The 27,631-nt window shown below is 45.6% G+C and overlaps 1 protein-coding gene across 3 annotated transcripts in view; it reads right to left on the bottom strand.

Moving 5' to 3' along the window:
- Positions 1–27,614, bottom strand: part of OSBPL10 (oxysterol binding protein like 10) — a 313,900-nt gene extending 286,286 nt beyond the window's left edge. For all 3 annotated transcript variants that reach the window (XM_058729640.1, XM_058729641.1, XM_058729642.1), the window contains exon 1: positions 27,198–27,614. In XM_058729640.1, coding sequence (XP_058585623.1) covers positions 27,198–27,478 — 281 coding nt within the window. In that variant the 5' untranslated portion in view covers positions 27,479–27,614. The remainder of the gene's footprint in view (positions 1–27,197) is intronic.
- Between the last annotated feature and the right edge of the window lie 17 nt (positions 27,615–27,631).

Below are 27,631 nucleotides of genomic sequence, written 5' to 3'. Positions count from 1 at the left end.
CCCGCCCTATGCAAAGTAGCTTGCAGGCCTCCGGTGGCCGATGCAGCCTCGCTTTCTCATTTAGGCCAGTTGGACCTGAGTAAGGAATTTGGCCACAACACAATACGTAAACCGTAAACCGGCTTCCCCTACCGCATCTCATTTCCATAGTCTGTCTGTAATCCTAATTGATGCATATGCTCTTGTCATCTTGAACGTGAGCCGAATGCAGCGTTCTGATTTGTTTAATTTTACATCACGTTCTTGAACACAGGGAGGGTGGCTGAGGATGTGAATGACAAGCCGCACATGGCTGATTCTAGACTCATCTTATGTGGGATCTCTGGCTTCCTGGGCCCCAGGGAGAAACTGCCTTTAGTTAGGAGGTTAATAAAACCCTAAACAAGTTCAGGAAGGGACCTCTGAGGCTCCCTACTTGCAAGGCCCCTCCATCTTGAGCTGTTTATTGCTCACGAAAGCTTTTTTTTGTCTGTAAATGCTTAAACACTCAGCACAGTGCTAAGATGGTCCTCTCTGGCCTGGGAAGTCAGAATAGTTTTATATAGTAGGATATACATCAGGCCTTCAGGCAGGAGTGTTTTATTTTCTTAACTGATAGGTAGCTTTCATTTTCTGCATTTGAGAGAACCTGAATTTGAATAGCCTTGTGGCCACACATCACAACTCAGGAGTAATCCTGACATTTCATTTTATCTGTACCCTTTTTCTGAAAACATTTTCCAAAATAAATAAAAATTGCTTAACAGTATAAGGAAGGGGAAGGCTAACACTTTCCTTCACAGGGGAATATGCTGGGGCCCTGAAGGCCTTCAGATGAACTTGCCCAAACCCCCGTTTTACGGGTGAGGAAACAGCCTCAAGGAGATGATGTTTAATTCAAAGTTAGACTCGGAATTTACGGCGGTTAGAACAAGAAACTGGATCTCTGCTCCTTAGACAGTTCTGGAAAAACCCCACGAAAGTAATGCTGAAGTTAGTCTTTCTACCCTGTGGTTTTGTTATATAGCAAAGAAAACCCACTGGCTTCTCATTATCTGGCCAATATCCTGAGATTCATTTGATGTTCTGGTTTATTTATTAGCTGTTTTGAGTGAGGGAGAAAAACCTTCAAAAATTGTGCAGAGAGCTTTTCTTGAACCCTAGGTTCCTGGGGTATTAAAAGATTGTGTTTAGGATATCTTATCTCTGAGCCTGATGCTAATTTCCTCTACTATATGGCAAAGACACTTTGTTTCATAGTAGCTTTCCGTGGCCAAAGTTGCTTTTCTTTTATTTTCCAGGCTGTGAATGAAGAACCAGCCTTTGGGACGGCTTCTACTCTACTGATCAATAGATAGCACACTATCTATGGTGCTGATTAAATAGAAAATGCCCTCGTAAATTCAGGAAGGTTCCTCCCTCAATTTGATGAGGCTGCATTAAGAACGTGAGACTTTTCTCTGTGGGCTGATGTTTCCTAGCAGTTCCTCAGGACAGAATGTTCTTCAGTTGCTTCCCAGCAGTGGTAGCCTGAACCCGGTCTTGTGGCCGAGCACATGTTCATTTCTCTCGCTCGTTTCTCGGCTCCTGGGGCTCTGCAATTTGGGCCTGTAATTACTGAAGGCATCTTTTAGGACCCTGGCCCTCAAGAGACTGTATCTGACCTTTGCGGGGACACTTCCCTTGGTGGGTTGACGAGCTTTCCATGCACGTGCTACAGTGGATACTACCCCGTGGTCTGGTGGAGGCTGCCCCATTCGTGTCAAGACAGACTTCCTGACTTTTTAAAGTACAGTTTTTGTTATGAAAATGTAATCGAAGACGAGATATTTCGAAACCATTACCTTGGAAACACAGTTTTTGACACATTTTCCATACGAGTCTATTTTTAAAGAAAGAGAATACAGTACTAATAATGTTGGGGGGGGGCTGGGCAATTATTAATGTCTTTTTGTTTTCTCTTTACCTTTCCTGAATTTTCCAAGTTTTCTATAAGGAATAATACCTTTGTAACTAGAAAAAAAAAAAAAAAGAAGTCATTAAAACAGAATAACCTTTCAAAAAGGCAATGGTTCCTTCTTTTAGAAAGACAGAAAAGTGGGGCGCCTGGGTGGCTCAGTCGGTTGAGCGTCTGACTTCGGCTCAGGTCATGATCTCATGGTTCGTGAGTTTGAGCCCCACATCAGCTCTGTGCTGACAGCTGGGAGGCCTGGAGCCTGCTTCAGATTCTGTGTCTTTCTCTCTCTCTCTCTCTCTCTCTCTCTCTCTCTCTGCCCCTCCCTTGCTCATGCTCTGTCTCTCTCTCTCTCTAAAAAAATAAAAATTTAAAAAAAAATCTTTTTAATTTAAATGGTTAAAATGATAAATTTTACATGATATATATTCTGTCATAATAAAAGTTAGCTTCTGCCTAAACACTTTTTGGGGGTGATTTCATAGTTTTTAAATGGGAACCAATATAGGAGACATGTCGTAGATGTTCTGCCTGATCCCTCAGGGTGCCTTTAACCAGCAAGAAGTCTAAAATTAGAGCTTCAGTTTCTTCCATTACACTAATTGTAATGCAAGGTCCCTGAGATGAAACTTTTCCATTTAGTGATTTTTCACGAAGTCCAGAGGCACAGAAAGGCGTGTCTGGGGAAGTACATCCAAATCTGCCAGGTGCAAGGCCCCTGTGCAATGAGAAAAGCCAACTCCATAATTACCGATGCTCTGACTTCCTTCATTCAAGCAATTATTTACCGAGTGCCTCCTATGTGCCAGGCACCGTTCCAGAACTTGGGTCTAACACCCGCTCCCCTGGATCCTACAATACAACAGCTCTCACTCAAACTACCTCACTGTTGGTCAGTTTCAAATAACATTACAGGACATGGTGTGACTTTCATTTCTCAAAGGAGCCATGTGTTTCCCTGTTGCGTTTTTATTATTTTCTTTGTGCTTTGAAACCATTCAAACTTGCAGAAGAGTTGGAATATACCTTCACCCTGAATATCCCTTCACCCAGATTCAACCACGACTGGTTGGTGTTTTGGCTTATCTGCTTTATCATGGGTTCTAGCTATCTCTCTCCCTTCCCCTCCCCTTCCTCTCTTCCCCTCCATCCACACCCACCCAGATCCCCCCCTAGCCCCTCCCCACTCCCTCTTCCTCTCTCCTTATACAGTTTTCCTGGAACCACTTCTGAGCAGACCATGGACATCTCCTTTTATCCCTAAATATGTCATTATGTATTTTCCGAGAACAAGGACATTCTCTTCTATGACCACAGCACAATGATCAATCTCTGGTAGTTTCACACTGATTCAACAGTATTACCTATGACAAAGTCCATACTCAAATATTGCCAATGGTCCAAATGCCTAGGTTTTCAAACACCAGTTGGAAGGCTCCCTCCTCAACCACACAAAGGACTGACAGTATCTGAGCAGACCTGGCTTACTCCCTTGCTTTTCACGGGACCTTTCCTACAGGACTCCAGGCAGAAGGAAATTACTTTTACTCCTTCCTCTATGATTTAATGGAGCTCTCTGACACCTATTGCTGCCACAACATTTAACCTGACCTCTCCATGATAAGATCTGGTCCTATTTCCTCTTGTTCCAGTCACTGAATATCTCTTGATAAAAATATTTTCTCGTAAAATTCAGTGGCACCACCTTCCCTACCCTCTCGATTAGAACCTGCTCAAATCCCAGGGACCCTTCTGCTCAACACCTCTCTTGACATCTTCAACAGAAAGTAGTATTTCTCAACCATTTTATCATTTTTAGGCAATTTTTCCCAAAGATATATATCCATAGCTTATAAATAGCACCCCCAATGAAATTAATATAAGAGATACATTTATGTACTGTATCTGTCTCTGTCCTTTATACATAAAAAAATAATAATAATAAGATATTTTCAGCATCACCACCTCAGGAACCAAATTTTTTATTGCTCTGTTGAGAATGCATGTTGTAAAGTCACTCACAACCTAGGCTGGGGGTAAAAAGGACAAACAGCAAGGTATTACTCACATGACAAGAGATCACACTCCAGTTCAGCTCAGGATCCTAGGCTGGGTCAGGTCTAAACAAAGACCCAAAGCCTCTCATTGGCCTTTCTACAGACTTAGTCTAGGGTCCACCCTGGCCCCACGATAAGCTCAGAACATTACGAAAGACTTTGCATATTCAAATCTACAGTGGAAGTTTTAAGGGATACAGATAAATCCAGTAAAAAGGAGGTGGATGAGAGCTTGAATCGTCTAATGACTCCTTCCTCAGGAAAATTAAACATAAAAGTAGGGCAGTCTGTAAAAGAATGCCGATTCACTGGGGCGCATGGGTGGCTCAGTCAGTTAAGCGTCTGACTTCAGCTCAGGTCGCGATCTCGCAGTCCACAAGTTCGAGCCCCGCGTCGGGCTCTGGGCTGATGGCTCAGCGCCTGGAGCCTGCTTCCGATTCTGTGTTTCCCTCTCTCTCTGCCCCTCCCCCGTTCATGCTGTGTCCCTCTGTCTCAAAAATAAATAAACGTTAAAAAAAAAAAATTTAAAAAAAAGAATGCCGATTCAGGGGAAAACCTGAATACAGAAGACTTACCATGAGCAGGAATCATGCTTTCTTTCTAGACCACAGCTCCAAAATTATAAAATAAAATTAAAAAAAAATCAGTCCGAACACAGAAGAACTGAACATCAACAAACTGGATCTAATAGACATTTCGAAAACGGTTCTCCAAAGGCAACAGAACACACATTCCTCTCAAGTACACCTGGAACATAGGTCATGAAACATGACAAAATGAAAAGAAAGGAAACAATAAGAAACATGTTCTCTGACCACAAGAGAAATGAGTAACTGAAAGATAACAGGAAAATCTCCAAACGCTCAGAAATTAACACACCTCTAAAATAGTTCATGACTCAAAGACAAAGAATCAATGGAAGTCAGAAAATATTTTGAACTGAACCAAAATGAAAAAATAACATAGCAAAATTCACGAGGGCAGCTAAAGCAGTACTCAGAGGGAAATTTATAGCATCAAATGTTTACATTAGAAAAGAAGAAATGACAATTTACGCTTCGGTAGTAACAAAAAAGTAAAAAAGGAAGAAACTGAACATAAAAAGCAGAGGAATAAAAAATATTAGAGCAGAAGTTGATGACATTGAAAACAAAAATAATCAAGCCCATCAATGAAACAAAAAAAGCTGGTTCTTAATAAGATCAAGATCAATAAATTGATAAACCTCTATCTAGTAAGACTAAAAGGACAAAAAGAAAGAAGACACAAATTACCAATATCAGAAAAAAGAATGAGGGAATATCACTAGAAGCCTCAAATATCTTGAAAGGGCAATAAGGGAATACTTCAGGGAACTCTACTATAAATTCGACGATTTATAAGAAATGGGTCGATTCCTCAAAAAGTATGAACTATCAAAACACACCCAAGATGAAACAGAGAGGCTGAATAGCTTTGCAACTATTAAAGTTGATTTTGTAGTTAAAAACCTTTCCAAAAAGAAATCTCCAGACCAGATGGTTTCCCTGGTGATTTCTACCAAATATTTAAAGAAGTAACACCAACTCTGCACAATTTCTTCCAAAAAATATTAACAGGAGGGACACTGCCCAACTCATTTTAAGGCCAGCACTACCCCGATACCAAAACTAGACAAAGACAATATAAGAAGAGTATAAGCAAGGCACGTGGGTGGCTCAGTTGGTGAAGCATCCAACTCTTGATTTCGGCTCAGGTGATGATCTCAGGATTTGTGGCATGGAGCCCTATGTCAGGCTCTGCACTGACAGCATGGAGCCAGCTTGGGATTCTCTCTCTCCCTTTCTCTCTACCCTTCCCCTGCTCATGGTGTGCATACACTCTCTCTCAAATAAATAAACGTTTAAAAGAAAACTACAAGCCAATAGGTTTCATCAACATAGATGCAAAAATCCTTATTAGCAGATTGAATCCAGCAACATAAAAAAAACAAAAAAAAACAAAAAAAAAAAAACAAACAGAATGTACCATAACCAAAGTAAGGTTTATCCCAGGATACCAAGGCTGTTTCAAAATTCAAAAATCAATCAGTGTAATCTATCACAGTAATTGTGGAAAGCAGCATTGGTAAAGGACCACACAGTAAACACTTCCATCCCTGCTGGCTACAAATCTGTGTCTCAGCCACTCAACTTTGTCACCGTAGGTAGAGTGAAAACAGACACAGACATCATGGAAGCAAATGGGCATGAGGCATGTTTCAATAACACCGTATTTACAAAAACGAGCAGCAGAGCCCTTTATAACAAAAACATTCAACAAACTAGAAATAGAAGAAAACTCCTGCAACATAACAAAGGTCATTTCTGACAAGTCCACAGCTAACTTCCCATTTAGTGGTGAAAGACTGAAACCTTTCCTTTTAAGATCAGGAACAAGGAAAGGATGCCCACTCCTGCCCCTTTTATTCAGCAGAGCATTAGAAGTCCTACGCAAAGCAATCACACTAGAAAAAAGAAATAAAAGGCACCCAAACTGGAAAAGGAGAAGTATAATTATCTGTTTGTAAATGACATGAGCATATGTATAGAAACCCCTAAATATTCCACACAAAAAAACCTGTTACAATATACAAATTTAGCAAAGTTACAGGATGGAAAATCAACACGTAAAAATCAGTTTTGCCTCTATACGCTAGAAATGAACAATCCCAAAAGGAAATCATGAAGACAAATCCAAAACATAAGCAGTATTCTCTTGGACATCAGTCTTAGCAATATATTTAATAAATACATCTCCTCAGGTAAGGAAAACAAAAGCAAAAACAAACTATCAGGATAAACTAAAATAAACATTTTTATACAGCAAAGGGCACCACCAACAAAACAAAGAAAGCAACCTGGTAAATGGGAAAAGATATTTGCAAATGATATACCTAGTAAGGGATTAATATCCAAAATGTATAAAGAACTTATATAATAACACCAAAAAAAAAACACCCAAATACTCCAATTAAAAAATGGACAGAGGACCTGAACAGATATTTTTTCTTTTTCTTTTTTTAAGTTTATTTATTTTGAAAGAGAGAGAGAGAGAGAGAGAGAGAGAGAGACAGAGTGCGCACATGAGAGGCAGGTAGAGAGGGAGAGAGAGAGGGAGGGTTCACACGGTCAGTGCAGAACTTGATACAGGGTTCAAACTCACAAACCATGAAATCATGACCTGAGCTGAAGTCAGACACTTACCCAACTGAGCCACCCAGGCACCCCCAGCCATTTTTTCAAAGAAGACATACAGATGGCCAACAGACACATGAAAGGATGCTCAACATCACTCATCATTAGGGAAATGCAAATCAAAACCACAATGAGATATCACCTTAGACCAGTTGTAATGGCTAGCATTAAAAAGACAAGAAATAACACGTGTCGGCAAGGATGTGGAAAAAAGGAATCCCTTGCTCACTGTTGATGGGAATGGAAACTGGTACAATTGCTGTGGAAAATAGTATGGAGGTTTCTCAAAAAATTAAAAAATGCTATACAATCCAGTAATTCCACTGTTGGATACTTACCAAAAAATCAAAAACACGAATTTGAAAAGATATGTGAACTCCTACGCTGACTGCAGCATTATTTATAATAGCCAAGATATAGAAACAACCCAAGTGTCCACTGATGGATGGATAAAGAAGGTATAGCGCACACGCGCGCACACACACACACACACACTCACAGAGGAATATTACTCGACCATAAAAAAAAGGAGATCTTCCCATTTGCAACAATATGGATGGTCCTAGAGGGTATTATGGTAAGTGAAATAAGTCAGAGACAAATACCATATGACTTCATTTACATGTGGAATCTAAAAAAAATGAAACAAATGAACAAACAAAAAAAGAGACTCCTATATACAGAGAACAAACTGGTGGTTGCCAGAGGGACGGGGGTCAGGGGGATAAGGTGAGATAAATGGTGGAGATTAAGAGGGTCAAATTCCCAATAAGTAAGTCATGGAGATGAAAAGTACAGCATAAGGAATACAGTCAGCAACACTGTAATGACGTTGTGTGGGGACAGATGGTTAATTGCACTTACTGTGGTGAGCACAGCATAATGTATAAAATTGTTGAATCACTATGCTGTGCACCTGAAACTAATATAACACTGTATATCATCTATACTTAAATAAATTTTTTAAATATTTATTTTTGAGAGAGAGAAAGAAAGAGGGCTATGAGGGGGCAGGGTACAGAGAGAGAGGGCTCTGGACAGAGGCCCCAAGATGGGCTGTGCACTGATAACAACGAGCCCGTTGTAGAACTTGAACTCAGAAGCCGTGAGATCATAACCTGAGCCAAAATCAGACGCTTAACCGACTGAGGCACCTAGGTGCCCCAATAATAATTTTTTTAAAAAGAAAACAATTCCATTTACGACAGCATCAAAAAGAACACAATACTTCGAAATAAACCTAACCAGGGGCACCTGGGTGGCTCAGTCGGTTGAGCATCCGACTTCGGCTCAGGTCATGATCTCACGGTCTGTGAGTTCGAGCCCCGCGTGGGGCTCTGTGCTGACAGCTCAGAGCCTGGAGCCTGCTTCAGATTCTGTTTCCTTCTCTCTCTGCCCCTCCCCCGCTCACGCTTTGTCTCACTCTGTTTCTCAAAAATAAGTAAATGTAAAAAAAGAAATAAACCTAACCAGGGGCACCTGGGTGGCTTAGTCATTTGACCATCCAACTCCTGATGTCAGTTCAGGTCATGGTTTGTGAATTCCAGCCCCACATCGGGCTCTGCCCTTGAGATTTTCTCTCTCTTTCTCTCTCTCTGCCCCTCCCCTGCTCACTCTTGCACTCTATCAAAATAAACAAACGTTTAAAAAAAAGAAAGAAACCTAACCAAAGAAGTGAAAGACTTGTACACTAAAAACTACAATTTCTGAAAGAAATTAAGGAAGACACAAAGAAATGGGAAGCCATTCCGTGTGTCTTTCGAGCTGAAGACTTAATACTGTTAGGATGTCCATACTTCCCAAAGCGATCTATAGATTCAGTGCAATCCCTATCAAATTCCCAGTGACATTTTTTTTAAAGAAACAGAAAAATTCTTGGGGCGCCTGGGTGGCTCAGTTCACCGTCCAACATTGGCTCAGGTCATGACCTTGCAGTCCGTGAGTTCAAGCCCCACATCAGGCTCTGTGCCCACAGCTCAGACTGGATCCTGCTTCAGATTCTGTGTCTTCGTCTCTCTCTGTCCCTCCCCCCCCAAAAATAAACATTTTTAAAATTAAAAAAAAAAGAAATATAAAAATTCATCCCAAATTCGTCTGGAATTCCAAGGAACCTAAGTAGCCAAAACAATTGTGAAAAGAAGAGCAAACTTGAAGGACTCACACGTCCTGAATTCAACACATATCACAAAGCTACAGTAATCAAAACGCTACTGTGCTGGCACAAAGACAGACAAGCAGACCAATGAAACAGAACAGAGAGCCCATGTGTTATCTGGTTGCATATATATGGTCAAATGATCTTTGACAAGAATGGCAAAAATACTTAACAGGAGAAGGACAGTGTTGGGAAAACTAGATGTCCACATGCCAAAGAGGTAAAGCAGGCCCTTAATTTACACCGTGTACAAAAATGGACTCAAGGGGCGCCTGGGTGGCTCAGTCGGTTAAGCATCAACTTCAGCTCAGGTCATGATCTCATGGTTCATGGGTTCGAGCCCCACATCGGGCTCTGTGCTATCAGCTCGGAGCCTGGAGCCTGCTTCAGATTTTGTGTCTCCTTCTATCTCTGCCTTCCCCCCACTCACACTCTGTCTCTCTCTGTCTCAAAAATAAATAAAAAACGTTAATTAAAAAAAACAAAAACAAAAAGGACTCAAAATGGATTAAATATTTAAATGTAAGACCTAGGGGCGCTTGGTTGGCTCAGTCAGAACAGCATAGGACTCTTTGATCTCAGGGTTGTGAGTTTGAGCCCCACAACAGGCATGGAGAAGGGGAAGGGGGAGGGGGAGGGGAAATGGGAGGGGGAGGGGGAAGGGAAGGGAAGGGAAGGGAAGGGAAGGGAAGGGAAGGGAAGGGAGAGAGAGGAATGAAAGATGGAAGGGAGAGAGAGAGAGAGAGAGAGAGAGAGAGAGAGAGAGAAAGAAAGAAAGAAAGAAAGAAAGAAAGAAAGAAAGAAAGAAAGGGAAATTTAAGACCTAAAACTTTAACACTCCTAGAAGAAAACATAGAAAAAAACTTCCTGATACAGGTCTTGGCAATAATTCCTTAGATTATACACCAGAAGCAGGAAACAAAAGCAAAAATAGACTAATGGGACTACATCAAATTTTAAAAGTTGTGTTTACAAAGTGAAAGGCAACCTATGAAATAGGAGAGAGCCTGCTTGGAACTCCCCCTCTCTTCTCTCTCCGCTCCTCCTTTGCTCGTGCTGTCTCTCAAAAATAAATAAACTTAAAAAAAAAAGAGTTAAGCTGTGTTTCTGTGGGATATACACCATGCCCTGTGAGATGATTTAAGACAAATCAAACGAACCCTGCCCATCCGGACCCAGGGCAAGAAAACACTTCCCAGCTCTGGGTAGGAGTGCGGACTGCTCATGCTGCTCCATTTTTGTTTTCTTTAATTTTTTTTTAATTTTTATTTACTTCTGAGACAGAGAGAGACAGAGCATGAGTGGGGGAGGGGCAGAGAGAGAGGGAGACACAGAATCCGAAGCAGGCTCCAGACTCTGAGCCGTCAGCCCAGAGCCCGACGTGGGGCTCGAACCCACGGACCGCGAGATCATGACCTGAGCCGAAGTCGCTCAACCGAGCCACCCAGGCACCCCTATTTTTGTTTTATTTTTTAAAACCTACACAGTGTTGGGGCGCCTGGGTGGCTCAGTCAGTTAAGCGTCTGGCTTCCACTCAGGTCATGATCTCGCAGTTCTTGAGTTCTAGCCCTGTGTCGGGCTCTGTGCTGACAGCTGGGAGGCCCGGAGCCTGCTTTGGATTCTGTATTTCCCTCTCTCTCTGCCTCTCCCCTGCTCACACTGTCTCTCTCTCAAAAATAATAAATGAACATTTTCAAAAATTCGCATAGTGCTTATTAATATGTGCCACACACTGGCCCTCGCCCTTTACAAATATCGACTCATTTCACTTAATCCCCATAGCGACCCTACAAGGTAGGTTTTCTCATTAGCCGAATTTCACAAATGAAGAAACTAAGGCATGGGGGGGACTAAGATTACTTAGTGCCGGAGCCTTCCATCTCTGCTCACTGATGAAGGCGAGACTCCCCCGCTGTCCTCAGCGTACCGTCCTAGCAGGCAATGACTGTGGACAGGAGTGGGACGGAGTGGGAATAAAACCCCATCCACGTGGCAAACCGGATGGCCTTCCCAACCCCCTGACAGCCAGGCTTTTCCTTACTTTGCTCTTGGCTTTCTCTTACTGCAATTCAGAGAGGCTGCAATGAGAAGGTTATCGGGATCCGGTTTATGAGTTCTCGCCACCCCCGTGACTCTATGACAAGAGAGGAACATCTGGTCCTTTCTGAGCAGCCCATCTGTAGCACCTCCCAGGAAGGACATCCCATGTGCTACCACCCCGCCTGGTCAGTGTGAAAGCTCACACTGCTGGGGCTCCATGCAGAGCACACATCTGATCTAGAAAACCACCGAGAAGTGACAAATGGGGCCTTGGTTTTTTAAAAAAGACAGCAAGGGGCACCTGGGTGGCTCAGTCGATAAAGCGTCTGACCTCGGCTCAGGTCGCCATCTCGTGGTCCGTGAGTTCGAGCCCCGCGTCGGGCTCTGTGCTGACAGCTCAGAGCCTGGAGCCTGTTTCGGATTCTGTGTCTCCTTCTCTCTCCGACCCTCCCCCATTCACGCTCTGTCTCTCTCTGTCTCAAAAATAAATAAACGTTAAAAAAAAATTTTTTTTTAAAAATCCATATAAATGATAGTTCATTCTAATTTCCCTGTGTTGGAGTGACAAGGAACAAGCAACATGTTTCCCACCTCATCGCGTTTACAGATGGCAAAACTGGTTGACGTTCAGGTAAGATAAAACAACTAAACAGGGAAGGGATCAAAACCCAAATCTCCCACGCCTTTGGTTTGGGGCGTTTTCATAAGCTGCAAATATGCCGGCGTTACCTAGTTTAATCGACACCTGCTCACAGACACTAACAAATTCAATCAACGTCATCATAGTTAATAGTCTAAGAATCATTTTCACACTACGTCACGCATCTTCCAAACTGGTCGGGAATAAGCCTTACAGAACGGAGGCCCCGATGGCCACTTCAGAAGACTAGCATTAAGACAGACTGGAGTCATTAGCTATGTTAATTATTAGATATATGCTACGTTCAGCCAGGAAGTATATACTTCATGCCTCACAGCCTTTTTTTTAACACACCAAATGAATTTTTGTTAACTTTTTAATCTATTTTCAAATTTCCAGAAAAATTACAAGAAAAATACAAAGACTTATTACTAAAGAACTACCCAGGGCGCCCAGGGGGTTCAGTCGGTTGAGCGTCTGACTGAGGCTCAGGTCGTGATCTCACCATCCATGAGTTCGAGCACCGTGTAGGACTCTGTGCTGACAGCTCAGAGCCTGGAACCTGCTTTGGATTCTGTGTCTCCCTCTCTCTCTCTGCCCCTCCCCTGATCATGTTCTGTCTTTCTCTCTCTCAAAACTGAGTAAACGTTAAAAATTTTTTTTATTACTAAAGAACTATCAACGTTTTACCACAACATTATACCCCTGTGGTAGATACATATATGCGTATATCTGTATACATGTTTCTTGAGCCACTTGAGAGTAAGTTATCAACATAATGTCCCTCTGCCCCTAAAAACTTCAGTGCACAAAGACTAAAGTCAAGTAATTTACATGGATACACTACTATTCTCTACAGACCTGATACAAATTTTCCAAGTGTCATAGTCATATCTGTAGGAAAATAAAATATCAGATCACAAGTTACATTAAGTTGTTTAAAAATCTCCATTTTGTATTAATGAAAGCAATTTAAAGTTTCAAACTAAACACACACACACACACACACAAAGCAAAAATGAAGAAGGAAATAAACAAAACGAAAAACACTAAAAATACCAATAAGTACGACAATGCTGGAAAGGAAAAGGAAGCGAGGCTTTACATAAACAGAAATTCAGACAATTCCATGACACGAATAACTGCACCCTGGCCTCGTCCAAGCGAGGTCACTCTTCGCTTTGGTTCAAAAACACTTCTTCATCCAGACTCAAAGTTGATTTCACAGACACAAGTGTGGTCCTCTTTCTTTCATGCAAAGATTTTCTGAAGTATCTTTAGGCCTACCCCATAAAAATGGCCTATCTTCTTATTCAATGTGAGAAAACACGGGGCGGGGGGGGGGGGGGGGGGGGTAGGCTACGACTTAACCCTCTGTTCCCGAGTTTCAGCTGACTCTGAAGGAATCATGAAAACTGACATCTGACCAAAAAAATGTCACAGGAAACTCTGAATTAACTAAGCGCCTCCAAGAGCGTTAAAACGCACTTTGGGCCAAGGTGGCAACAGCAGACTTCTCATAAAAAAGAAAAAGACTCATACCAGCCAGGCTCATAAAAATTTTGCTAGTCCAAAGAGCAACATAAACATGAGCTGCTATATAAGAAACGCGTTTCAGTGCTCTCTCAACAGTGCTTACGAGCACAAAGTGGATTCTGCCCCGTTCAACGTGTTAGGGACCGAGCCACTAAGTCAGTCGGCCGGAATACGCACATAGAAAAGTTCTGTGCTATGCGGTTAGCCAAGGGGTCGGGAGGCCCATTTTTAAGGTATTAGTAATAGGGTGGAACTCAGATACACAAGAATCTGAAAAGCAAAGTGTGTTCAAAAACATGTGACCCCTTTCGGCCAAAGTCCACACTCTGAGCTTAATGAATTGCGAGGCCTCTGTGGAAACCAAGATCTCATCTGCCAGTTCGTACACAGAGTCAAAGGGCCAAGGAGCCCCCTCAGCCAGCCCTAAAAAGCCCAGATGAAGACGGGACGATACAAGAAAGGAAAGTCATTACTAAGGAGGATTCTGAAGGCTGTAAACACAGCCCTGAAATAGTGATGCTTTGTGACCAGGGAAAAGACCACCAGACATCAACTACTCACACAAAGAGATTCTGCCCCTGAGAGGGACGCAAAACCACTAATTAAAACCCGGGGCCCCTTCTTTGGGAAGGCCACAGCAGGAGAGAGAAAGAGTGAGGGATAAAACAGAATAATGACTATCTTGCAGGGAAATGAGCTGGTACAGGTCTACCCTGAGGCAAAGCCCTCCGTGATCTCATCTGTGAAATGAGGGGGTAGAAGATCGCCAAGCTCTTTCCAGAATGATAGAAAGAAAACACCCTTTGGTGTCGGACACGCTGTGGCTCCACAACTTACCAACTGTGCCACTTACGTTCTATGCCTCGGTTTCTCCACCTGGAAAACGGAGATTCTACCCGCATATTCTCCCTATCGTGGAAAATCCCAGAGGTTGGCAGCCCAAGATTTGTGAGGTGGCTCTGAGCAACAAAATCCTCAGAGGCTAATAAGTCTCTTCGGTCTGGATGGCCTTCACTTCAGCCACCTCAAGCCTTAAGATGGCTGCTGGATTCCAACCACCACATCTGCATTCCAGTTGCGGCCATATGTCTATATTCCAAGAGCAAAGGAAAAAGAAGGAAGGGTACAAAGAAGGTTCTAGGAAACTTCTGTGATAACTCTGCTCATGTCTAGAACAGAATCACACAGCCATCCCTAGCTGCGAGGGACAGGAGGGGTGCAAACTACAGTTTTATCTAGGACAACTACGTATCCAGCAACAAACTGGGGTTCCGTGACTATAGAAGAAGCAAAGAACGGACAGATCTGCAATACCCCCACCTCACTTCAAGGACTCAACTGGATAATACATGTAAAGTCTGATGATTCCCGGACTCACAAACTTATTCCTTCCCTGTCTGGTAACACTGAGAGCGTATGATGGGTCTCAGCAGCTTAAGAGGTCCCTCCTGCGGTAGCCCTTAAGGCCGGGCCTCTGGCCACACCCCACATACAACCTGCACTGCAGCCCAACAAACCCATGTCCCCCTTCCACGGTTCTAAACCTTTGTATTCACAAAGCCTCCTTCCAGGGAAGCCTCTCCCCCCCCCCCCCCCCCCGGCTCCTGTCTGCATGACGGATCGCTCCTCAACATGCTAGGTCTTGCTCACCCGCCCCTCCTCCCTCCACCCCCAGGTAGAGCCTGTGCTCTCACTCCCAGGTGCTTCCCTTATGGGAGCGCTCACCGTCCCGTATCGAAACAGCAGCCACATCTAGTGAGTGCCAGTCCCTGTCCTGAGCCCTGCACACACAGCTTCGCAGCCAATCCCAACAACCCTATGACGCAGACTCTGTATCACCCCCGTTTTACAGATAAAGAAACAGAGGCCCAGAGAGGTTAACCAGCTTGCCCAAAGTTACGCCGGGAGGAAACACCCGAGGCAGGATTCGAGCCCAGGGCGCTTGGACCACAAACCTGTACTCCGCCACCACTCTAGACTGCCTCTACTACTAGAGGGAGGGGTCTAGATGTCATCTTAGAGCCGGGATGATCAAACTACATCCCACAGGCTAACTCCGGCCCTGCACCTGTTTTCGCAAACAAAGTTTTGTTGGAGCACAGGGGTACCCACTTGTTTACCATGGGAGGGCTGCAGGGTTGCCATGGAGACTCGAGATAGCCCAGGATGCCCAAAATATTAACTACCTGGCCCCTCTACAGAAAAAGTTAGCTCAACCCTGTTTTAGGCTGTCAGCTCCTCAAGACATGGCCTGTGTGCGTTGCTCCTGTGTCCTCGGCATCCCGCGTGGCATTGCATTTGGCACAGGCACAAGAGGTGCTCAACAAACACGTGGGGTGTGAATACCCCACCAGCAAAGAGGAGCGCGTCGGGGGGCTGAGGCTGCGGGCTCACTCGGGACTTGGAAAGTTTCCCAATTCTGTCCAGATACTACGTAACAACCAAAAGGCCCGGGAAAACTGTCGCAGGGCTTCGGTTGTGTTGTTGGTGGCCCGCCATGCCTCCGACGGAGGGACCTCTGCAGGCCAGTTGAGGGCCGTCTGTATCCATCAGCAAACCCACTCAACTCCCCTGAACAAGTAGCCCAGGCCGACCCCTGGGGCCCACCCGCCCGTGGGAGAATGTGGGTTCGACTGCTTCCTAGGCGGGGTCCCCTCTCACCCGCCCACCTCCGCTGGGAGGTCACTGACCCGACTTTGCAGATGAACGCCGAACACATCCTGGAAAAGAGGTATTAAAAACTGATGTTGGTTGCCTTTCAACTGGTTACATTTTCATCAAAACATTCATAGGAAAAGGGGCGCCTGGGTGGCTCGGCCGGTTAACCGTCTTCGGCTCTGGTCACGAACTCACAGTTGGTGAGTTTGAGCCCCGCGGCGAGCTCTGCACTGGCAACGTGGAGCCTGCCTGGGATTCTTTCTCTGCCCCCCTCCCCCTCTTGTGTTTGCTCGCTCTCTCTCTCTCTCTCTCTCTCTCAAAATAAATAAATAAACGTTAATAAAAACACATTTATAGGAAGGGACCAAACCACATACAACAGAAATAGCCCTCTAAAAACGACAGCAAAACGTGAAAAAGTTATTCAAGGCTCAAATGCCTTCTCTGACCTTCAAAGAACAGGCTTGCAACAAGACTGTATAATGTTTCCTAATTTTATCGTAATTATTGATGTCACTGCACGAGACACAAATAAAGCACTTTCCTTCTGGGCTGTGACCATATTCGATCCAGCCTGGGTTATCAAAAATCACATTCTGGATGGTTTTCTCTTTAATTCTGTCTTGGCCTGGCCCCAAATCACATCAGGCAGGAGCCAGGCAGAGCTACAAACAGCCTCCCACATTTCCGGCACAATCGTTTCAAGCCTCCTTTCGGGACACAAAAGCCGTATCTCTTCTCTTTCCCAGAGTTTTTAAACAACGGTCCAACTCGAGCAGACTCTTGAGGAACCGCAGGCTAAAAGCAGCAAACGGAGAGTCAGCCACTTTGCAAATCAAGTAACTTGTCACCTAGGTCCTCATGCAGGAGGAAGGGTTAAGAAACACCTGCCTATTTGCTAAGGCTGGGTCTAAAATGACCACTAACTTGGCCCCTCGGTTCCACAAAGTTACCCACTGGTCTAAAACATACGACTTCCGGGGCGCCTGCGTGGCTCAGTAGGTTAGGCATCCGACTTCAGGCGTCTGACTTCAGCTGGGGTCATGATCTCGCAGTTCGTGGGTTCGTGCCCCACATCGGGCTCTGTGCTGGCAGCTCAGAGCCTGGAGCCTGCTTCCGATCCTGTGTCTCCCTCTCTCTCTGCCCCTCCCCTGCTCATACTGCCCCCCCCACACCTCTCTCTCTCTCAAAAATAAACATTAAATTTTTTTTTTTTAAATATAAGACTCCCAAGTAGACACATTTCTGCTGAGGACCCTACTGTGTGCCACCCGCTGTGCCGGGCCTGCTGTCTGTAGCAGCCTCACAGCAATACTCCAAGGTTAATATCATTTCACAGATGAGGAAAACAGGGCCCAAACAGTCAAGTGACCTGCCAAGGTCATGCAGCTAAAAAGAGGCCAAGCCGGAAAGGCAGGGAAGTCTGACCATGTCACCAGCCTGTGCACCTGCACATTGCCTCCCTCCGAAGCTGGCTGGCATTGGGGGCAATCCACTCGGGTACATACTGCTGGTGGGGAAATGGCTCAGCCACTCTGGAAAACTCTTCGGGAGTTTCTACACGCGCATATCCTACGACCCTGAGATCCCGATCCCCAAGCATGTACCCAAGAGAGATAAAAGCATGTGTCCACGCAAAAACTTATACACAGGGACGCCTGGGTGACTCAGTCGGTTAAGCGTCCGCCTTGGGCTTAGGTCATGATCTCAACGTTCATGAGTTCGAACCCTGCATCGGGCTTGATGCTGACGGCACGGAGCCCGCTTTGAATTTGGATCCTCTGTCCCCCTGTCTCTCTGCCCCTCCACCACTTGCTCTCTCTCTCTCTCTCTCGCTCTCTCTTTCTCTCTCAAAAATAAACATTTTTAAAAAACCCTTTAGGGGCGCCTGGGTGGCTCAGTCGGTTAAGCATCCGACTTCGGCTCAGGTCACGATCTCACGGTCTGTGAGTTTGAGCCCCGCGTCGGGCTCTGTGCTGACAGCTCAGAGCCTGGAGCCTGTTTCAGATTCTGTGTCTCCCTCTCTCTGACCCTCCCCTGTTCATGCTCTGTCTCTCCCTGTCTCAAAAATAAATAAAATGTTAAAAAAAAAAAAAATTTTTTTAAATAAAAAATAAAAAACCCTTTAAATGATAAAAATACTAAAAAATAAAAAGCTTATACACAAATAGCAGCTTTATTGATAACAGCTAAAAAAACTGGAAACCCAAATGTCCACCTACAAGTGAATGGATAAACCGTGGCATATCCACAGGATGTAATATTAAACAACAACAACAAAATTATAATCTACGGATAGATGCAGCAACACCCAGAATCTCAGAACACGAGGCTGACTGAAATAAACCAGACCCAGAAAGGATCTCCTATATGGGTCCACCTATACGAAAACCCAAGAACAGACAAAACTAATTCATGGTGATAGAAATCAGAAACAGAATGCAGGGGACGGGGAACTGACTGGCAAGAACAAGGAAATCTGGGGTGGGGGGAGGGGTAGAACCGGGGGAATCAGAGAATGTTCTGTACTTTTGAAAGGAGTGGTTACATGGCGTAAACAATTGCCAAAATTCATCAAACAGAACGCCTGAGACCTGTGCGCTTTATTGTATTTAATTATACCTTAAAAAAAAAAAAAAAAAAGTCCTCAGGCTAATGAGTCACTCATTCAGATGACAAAACAGAAAACATGAATTATTACACGTATACTTCCAAACTGATTGCTCAAGGGTATTTAAAGAAACCCCAAAGAAAGTCTGATTTGCCCATGAAAGCAAATTAAGTTTACTCACTGGCTCTAGAAAGAATTTCCCTCACAAAAATAAGGCCCACCACCCTGCATTTGCCCAAGGGGTCTGTCTAGTAGACAGAGATGAATGAGTCCAGCAACCCTGCCTAACGAGCCCACTTTCAGTCAGGACAGCAACCCTTTCAGGACAGAGATGGCTGTCCCCATGGCAACCAGTGAAGGTGGGAAAGGTGGAGGGGAAGGGAGCCAGCGGTATTAAGAACCACTTTAGAATAATGACTGTATGGAGGCTGCGAGTGCCATACCCCTACCCCCACGAGGTCCTAATTCCTAAGTCCTAATTCCTGGAACCTGGGAATGTCACCTTACAGGGCAGGCAGCAGATAGGACTAATTTAAGGGTTTTTAAATCGGGAGATTGTCCCGGATGATCTCGGTGGGCCCTAAATGCAATCCCAGGGGTCCTTCTAAGACGGGGACAGAGGGAGACTTGATATACACAGAGGAGAAGGCAATGGGAAGACCGAGGCAAAAACTGGGGTGAGGCAGGTACCAGCCAAGGAATGCCAACAACCACCAGAAGCTGGAGGAAGCAAGAAATTAACTTTCCCTTGGAGCGTCTGGTGAAAGCCTGGGCCTGCCAAGACCTTGATTTGGGCCCAGGGAAACCTATTTCAGACTCTGGCCTCTAGAACCATGAGAACATAAATGTCCGTTGTTGGGAGCTACCAAGTTTACTGTCATTTGTTCTAACAGTCGTCCAAAACTAACACAGACCGGGAGCCTAAAATGCAGTATTGTTTCTGCCAGATATCTACACTCCTCCGATATCACTTCAAACTTTTAAGAAGTGGGGCGCCTGGGTGGCGCAGTCGGTTGAGCGTCCGACTTCAGCCAGGTCACGATCTCGCGGTCCGTGAGTTCGAGCCCCGCGTCGGGCTCTGGGCTGATGGCTCGGAGCCTGGAGCCTGTTTCCGATTCTGTGTCTCCCTCTCTCTCTGCCCCTCCCCCGTTCATGCTCTGTCTCTCTCTGTCCCAAAAATAAATAAAAAAACGTTGAAAAAAAAAATTTAAAAAAAAAAAAAAAGAAGTAATCAAATTAGTAAACGTTTTTCTTCTCTTTTTTTTTTTTATTTTTTTTTTTAATTTTTTTAACATTTCTTTATTTTTGAGAGGCAGAGAGAGGCAGAGCGGGAGCAGGGGAAGAGAAGGGAGAGAGTTGTCGTCACAGAGCCCGACGCGGGGCTCAAACTCACAAACCGTGAGATCACGACCTGAGCTGAAGTTGGACGCTTAACTGACTGAGCCACCCAGGCGCCCCCCCTTTTTTTTTCATTTTTTTTAATGCTTATCTACTTTTGAGAGAGAGAGGAGAGAGGGAGAGAGCATGAGCGGGGGAGGGACAGAGAGAGGGAGACAGAATCTGAAGCAGGCTCCAGGCTCTGAGCTGTCAGCACAGAGCCTGATGCGGGGCTTGAACCCACAAACTCTGGGTCAGGTCAGATCATGACCTGAGCCGAAGTCAGACGCTTAACCCACTGAGCCACCCAGGTGCCCCAAAGTTTTTCTTTTCTTGAAAGAAAACATCAGAGAATATCCTTATTACCATGGGGTGAGCAAAGATTTCCTAAATAGCACTCAAAAAGAACTAATCATAAAAGGGGGAAGATTTTTATATGTGACTATGCTAAAATTTAAAATTTGTGCATACCAAGAGACGACGTGCAAACCACGAGTGACGATGCCTGCTTTCTCTGTTTGCAGTGCCCGTATCCACGTGCACATAACCCATCGGCGAACTCCTATCCAGAATCTATAAAGAACTTTCTTTCACAAGTCAATATGAAAAAGCAGATGTCCCACGATACAAACAGCGAAGGACTTAAGTGACACCTGACAAAACGTGAAATCCAAATGGCCAACAGGCACACAAAAAGATGCTAACCTTCATTAGTCATCAAGGAAAGTCAAATTCAAACCACAATCAGATGCCACCCATCAGATTGGCTAAAATGCAAACAGACAACATCGAGTATAGATGAGGACGTGGGGCACCCAGAACCCTCAAGCGCTCCTGGCGGGAATATTAGCAGATCCAACCACTAGGAAAAAACTCTCTTCGTAAGCTGGACAGTTGGAAATACTGTCGCGTAACCCAGTATTTCACTCCTAGGTATACACGCACAGAAATGCGTATGTATGTTCCACAGAACTCACGGCAGTGCTTTCGTAACGGCCCCAAACTGGGAAAAACTCAAAAGTTTATGAGAAGCGTCCACGTATTCAGTATATTCATACGATGGAATAGAGCAGTGCACACAGACTACGATTAGACCCAGCACCACGGAGGGGGCTCACGAACATTACGTAATGTTAAGAGAAGAAGCCTGGAACAATATATCATGCCGTTCGATAGGAAATTCAAGAAGAGGCCTACCTCATGTTAAGGTGCTGGACATCAACAGCAGGCGACCGTGAGTGACGGCGGGAGGGGACTGGCCGCTGTTTCTTGATCTGGATACGATCCGCTTATGAAAATGCGTTGAACTATTACGCGTATGAGTTACGCACTTTTCTGAACGTACGTTAGACTTCAGGTTTACCCCCCAAAACTAGTTATTCCGAGATTATGGGAAAAGCTTTTTTTCCCCCCTCAATATAACTTTTTCAAACTGCAGAATGGACGCAAGCTCACCTCAGGAAAAAATAAATAAATAAAGGAAAAAAGAGAAAAACAAATAATATCCCCTACGACCCCACCAACCAAGGAAAACCATGGTAACCATTTGGCGTAAATCTCCTCAAATACACATACATTTCAAAGAGACAGGAGGAGAGCACATCCTACAGGGAGTGGTTAACACAGGCAGGTGCTCCATAAATATTCTGAACCATATGTGAATAAATAATATTAGATGCTATTTTGTAACCTAGGCAACCACCTCTTTATTGTTGCCGTCCACGAAGAAATCCAGTGTCCCCAAAGGATTTGAGTGTGCAAACTCACACTCTGGCAAACCAGCCAGCAAGGTGTGTGAATACTTTCTAAGTACATGTGGGCAAGAACATAACACAGAGCCGTGATTTTTTAACCCTGGTTATCACCAACTGCCTCTAAAATTTGTGGAGTACTCAAAAAGCATTCATTTTAATTCAGTACGGTTTTAAAAGTTAATATATGCTCCCTCCTTGACTTTTTTAAATGAGTCAAGTAGCCCCTGAGCCCTGGGAAATCAGGGCCAGAGCCTAAAAACTGCATTCTCAAAGCAGGGCATTCATGCAGATCAAGTCGAAAGCAGGTCCTGGACACCTGGCCACTGAAGGCCCACATTAGCTGGGCAGCCGTGGGCCCTAAGTCAAGGTGGGCATTTCACAAGGTAAGTCAGACTCCCTGACCCCGAAGACAAAGACTGATGGTTGCAGAGGGCGGGGCAAATGACACACATATTAACTCCAGGACAAGCCTATAAACAGGTAGAGAACCAAGAAATAACAATAATAGTAGCTATATAAATACAAATCAATCCTGGGGCGCCTGGGTGGCTCAGTCGGTTGAGCGTCCGACTTCAGCTCGGGTCACGATCTCGAGGTCCGTGAGTTCGAGCCCCGCGTCAGGCTCTGGGCTGATGGCTCAGAGCCTGGAGCCTGCTTCCGGTTCTGTGTCTCCCTCTCTCTCTGCCCCTCCCCCATTCATGCTCTGTCTCTCTCTGTCTCAAAAATAAATAAATGTTAAAAAAAAAAAAATTTTTTTTTTAAAAATACAAATTAATCCTGCTTTCATTTCTCTTTCATTCACTCTCTTATTTATTCGGTTCTATCTACTGACCCCTTATGATACGCCAGACCCCGTTCTAGACACTGGAGATACAGCAGTGAACATGGCAGACGAAACTATTCTCTGTCCTCAGGGAGTTGACATCTTGTGCGGGGGGGGGGGGGGGGGGGGGGACAAGAGTAAAATATTGAGTGTGTCAGAGGGTGGTGGTGACGGAGAAAAATAAAGCGGGGGAGGGAGATAGGGACTGGAGGCTGGAGGAGGGGAGCAAGTCACTTGCTGTAGAGATGCAAACATTTGCTGGGTTCCAAGTTTTAAAAGGATCCTTTCAGAACATATCCTCTCCAAAGAACTCTGGCATAATTATGTTAATGGGAGCCCCAGGGTAACCACAGGATTCAGAAAATAAACCAAGAACTTTATGAACCAGAAAGGGTCCATTTAAGACGGGCAAATTGAAGATCCAATAATAGCTACCACTTCTCCAGATCTTGCCCTGCGCCTTTCTCAGCTGCTTATAGACCAGTCTCCTCAATTAATTTTCACACTGAACGGATGAGAAGGGTAACATCCTTTCTCTCTTTAACAGATGAGAAAACGGAAGCCGAGAGCAATGAAGAAACCGGCCCAAGGTGACACGTGTGCTAAACGTTGATGTCCGGGTTCGGCCCGGAGTCCACACTCCCCTTACGTTCCAAATAAAACGTCCACTGCTCACCTGGGGTTTTCTTTGGCTGATACTTACCTTCCTTATCCTGCTCAAGACTTAACCTTTAATATTTTACTGAGTTCTCACAACCGTACCCATCACACTCACACACACACACACACACACACACACAAATTGGAGGCTGGTTTCATATTTGCAACGTCTCCTTTTCCCTTGATAACGAAAAGCGAATGACGATCAAGACCCTCAAATGCTGAAATACCACTTCCTAGACCCAATTAGAAATTATTGTCCCGGGGCGCCCGGGTGGCTCAGTTGGCGAAGCATCTGACTCTTGGTCATGATCTCACGGTCCGTAGGTTCGAGCCCCACATCAGGCTCTGCGCTCATAGGGCAGAGCCTGCTTGGGATTCTCTCTCCCCTTCTCTCTCTGCCCTCCACCACTTGTATTCTCTCTCTCTCTCTCTCTCAAAAACAAGTAAGTAAACATTAAAAAACAAAGAAAAAGAAATTATGTTCTCAAACATTTGATACTCCCAGCAAACCCAAAATAGTTCCATCTGGGCTGGAGACTAAAATTAGCCTTCGTGCCGGCAAAGGAAGAGTTCATACGGCCCATTTCTTACAAACTAAAAACGAGTTCCCCAAAGATAACTCCTGGCTGCCCCCCATCCTCCCCACAAGCATGAGGGTCCCCTGTGACCCTCATCTCCATAAAAGACACCTCCACCTCAACATCCCAGGCTCTCAGAGCTATAAACACAAGAGTCCTCCTTGGCCCCTCTTTCTCTCACCTCATCCAACCCATCGGCAGCTTCTAACCTCCCCACTCCGAATCTGTACCTTCTCTCCACTTTCCTCATCCCCCAAGTGCAAGCCCCCAGCATCTCTGGCCTAGACCACCATGAGGAGCTCCCAACTGGCCTGTTTCCCTGATAGGACCCTGTGAAATTCTCATCTCCAAAGAGTACCAAGAGTGAACTTTTTAAAGCACGAATCAGACCGTGTCACCTCTCGGCCTAAAATCCTTCTGGACAACCAGACGCAGCCTTAAATTCTTCCCCTGGACTACAAGGCACCGTGCGGCCTGGCACCGGCCTGCCTCACCAAGCTTTTGGGCTTCAACTCTCTCCCTGGTTCACTCTGTGCGAAAACCAAAAGACTAGCGAAAACACAGTGCTTGAGATTAAAATGTGAATAGGGGTGCCTGGGTGGCATCTGACTTCGGCTCAGGTCCTGATCTCACAGTTTGTGGGTTCAAGCCCAGCATCGGGCTGTATGCTGACAGCTCAGAGCCTGGAGCCTGCTTCCGACTCTGTGTCTCCATCTCTCTCTGCCCCTCCCCTGCTCATGCTCTGTCTCTCTCTCTCTTTAAAGTAAATAAACATTAAAAAAAATAATAAAAGAAAGAAAAAAGTGCTGCAGAAGAACATGCCATGAGATCCAAAAGTGAAGGTAACTTGAATCAAGCCGCCCACTGTTGGTACCAAGGCATTCCCCTGGGCCAGGGAGCTAGGGACTTGTACTTTTTAATTCTGAGTCTCCTCCCCTACTTCATGTGCAGATGCCTGTGCGTTTTGCACACTGAAATAGCTCCAGCTCTTAGAAAAGTGCCTGGCACATAGTAGTTCCTCAATAAAATAGTCTCTGAGTAAATACATTCATGAACACATGAATATAGTGTCAAAGTTTCTCTCTTTCTCCTCTCTCCTTTCTTACTGTTCCAGACCTCCCCTTGACAAGGGAGACATGTGCAACCACTGAGTCTCCACAAATCCTCTCCAGACCACTAATGGACCTTTGGCAACAGCTGAGAGAACACGGATGTGGGGAACACAGACCTGAACACGGAGACATGAACCACTAGAAAGAGATAATGCTTTTGGAGTCAGCGGTAAACTTACAGTCTACTATGCTAAGAATAAACACTGACGGCATAGACCACACTAAACAAACTCAACAAAGATGAGATCTCACACAGTACACAGTACATTTCACCTATGAAGCCTGCAATCATGTAAATATTATTATTACTATATTATTATTAATTTTGCCTCTTCTCAATCTGGCATAACCTACATACCCCAGTGGATTTAAGATCATACAAAAGCATGAGTTACTCCAATTCCTACTAAATCTGCCGGAAAGAACAAATCCTTTAATGTGCATTGCCGGTAAAGTACCATCCCCAGTGAAATGACTGTAATCCAGGGTAAAATCTCTGTTGGCCTCATAAGCTACCTGGGGGGGGGGGGGGGGGGGGGGAGGGCACAGCATTAAAAGGGACTGCCCAACACACAAACCAGATGCTGTCACCAACAAGGCACAATTACCAAGAAATGAAATCAGATTGAATCATCTCCTCTCTCTCTCATCCTACACACACTACCTATTCCTTTGCAGCTTTCAAAACCTGAAGGGGAAAAGAGGCAAGAGCAGACACCAGGGCTATTCTGAGAAATAAAAGGACTCAAAAGTTAAAAGCGCAACTTCCACTGACAGAGTAGCAGATCTCCCAGGAAACCCAGGTGACTCAGAAAGTTCTCTGATAGAAACAAGTCAGTTTCCATATTTAGGAAGTGGTCTTCCTCCCAGTTGAGTTTCATGTAAATAACTGCCCGGTCAAAGTTTCAGCTGGAAGCCACCTGAACATTTCCATCCCATGTGCAGGGAGAGAGGACCAAGTAATCCAATCTAACCAGCAGAGAGAAGCAAGAGTTCCCAGAGTGCGATCCAAACTTCACAAGCATCCTGAAAAATCCCAAGACCTAAGATCCAAGGGCCACAGACGGCAGGACAAAAGATCTCATCCACAACGTCTATCTCCCTCTGGCTTGTTTTTGAAAAACAAAGTAAAAAAAAAAAAAAAAAGTAAACAGCAGCACCACATCTGCTCCTTCCAAGTCCCCCTCACTATCCTCTGCATTGTGCCCCACATACCATCATCAACACAAGTGAGCTGGTGGCCCTTCCCTTAACACCCCCATTCTCCCACGTGGCCATACTGGGTTTCCCAACAGTGAGGGCAGAGTGAGCAGGGAACTTCAAAAGGCACCTAAATGGGCGGGGGTTAATAACAATAGTTTACAAAGCAAACCGTCCATTTCCAAAGGGGAGAGGGTGTTCAAAAAAAAAAAAAAAAAAAAAGAAGGAAAGAAATAACTAAGCTTCTGTTGCAGAGATTGGGAGGTCTCAAACCACCCACTGGGCAGGAGGTAGCGCGTGCTCCGGAAGGCACCGAGAATAAGTGGTAGGTGTTTCGTGATGGTGATGGTGGTGGTGGTGGTTTTAAACACTAAAGTTTTAAATGAACTATGTTACGAAGAGAATTGTTGTGATGGGACCAGGGGTATTAACGCTTTTTCCTGCAGGCATACAGCACGCCCCCTCTGCCTCTCTTCCTCAGCCATTCTTCAGGAGTGCGGGAAACCGCTAGCAGGCAGGGCCCTGGGACCAATGCGCCCCTCTTTTGCTACTCCAGTCCCTGCAGGTGCCAGGGCCGAAGAAAACCGGGTCTCTCGCCTCCCTCTCCGCCACTGCGGTGCGGTCCTGGGTGGGGTCACGGCCTGCCCCATCCCGGGCACCCCACCTGGAAAGGAGCTGGGACGCAGGAAGGGCACTCGGAGAGGCAGGACCCGATCGGCCGGTGGCACAGTGGCGGACGCGCGCGCGCACACACACACACACACACACACACACACACACACACACACACAGCTGAGCGGCGCGAAGGGAGGGGCGCGCGGTGGCGCTGGCGGCGGGCGCGTTACCTGTTCTGCCAGCCCTGGAGGAGGTTAGTGTATTTGCTGAGCACGCCTTCGAGCGCCGGCTCCCTCCTGCGGCCGCCTCCTCCCGACGGACTAGCGGCCACCGAGCCCGGGCTGCTGCGGCTGCCCCCGCCGCCGAGCCCGGCTACCGCCGACCGGCTGGCGACCCCCCGGCCGGCCAGGGAGCAGGACGGCGAGGAGCCAGCCGAGGTGGCGCGGCTGCTGCTGCGGCTGCTGCTGTTGCTGCCCCCGCCGCCGTCTGCGCCTTGGGCCGCCCTCTCCATGGTCCGTGCGCGCCCGGAACGCGAGTGCCCGCCGCGGTGGCGGCCGCGGCGCTGGGGCTGCCGGCGCGGCGGCGGCGGCGGCAGCTGCTGCTGCTATAGCTCCGGGCGCCCGGGCCGCGCGTGGCTGCTCCAAATCCCCGGGAAATGCCTGAC

Source organism: Neofelis nebulosa, chromosome 5 (assembly GCF_028018385.1).
Source record: "Neofelis nebulosa isolate mNeoNeb1 chromosome 5, mNeoNeb1.pri, whole genome shotgun sequence".
NCBI lineage: Eukaryota > Metazoa > Chordata > Mammalia > Carnivora > Felidae > Neofelis > Neofelis nebulosa.
Note: the sequence above shows the minus strand (reverse complement) of the source record. Positions and strands in the feature narration are given on the sequence as shown.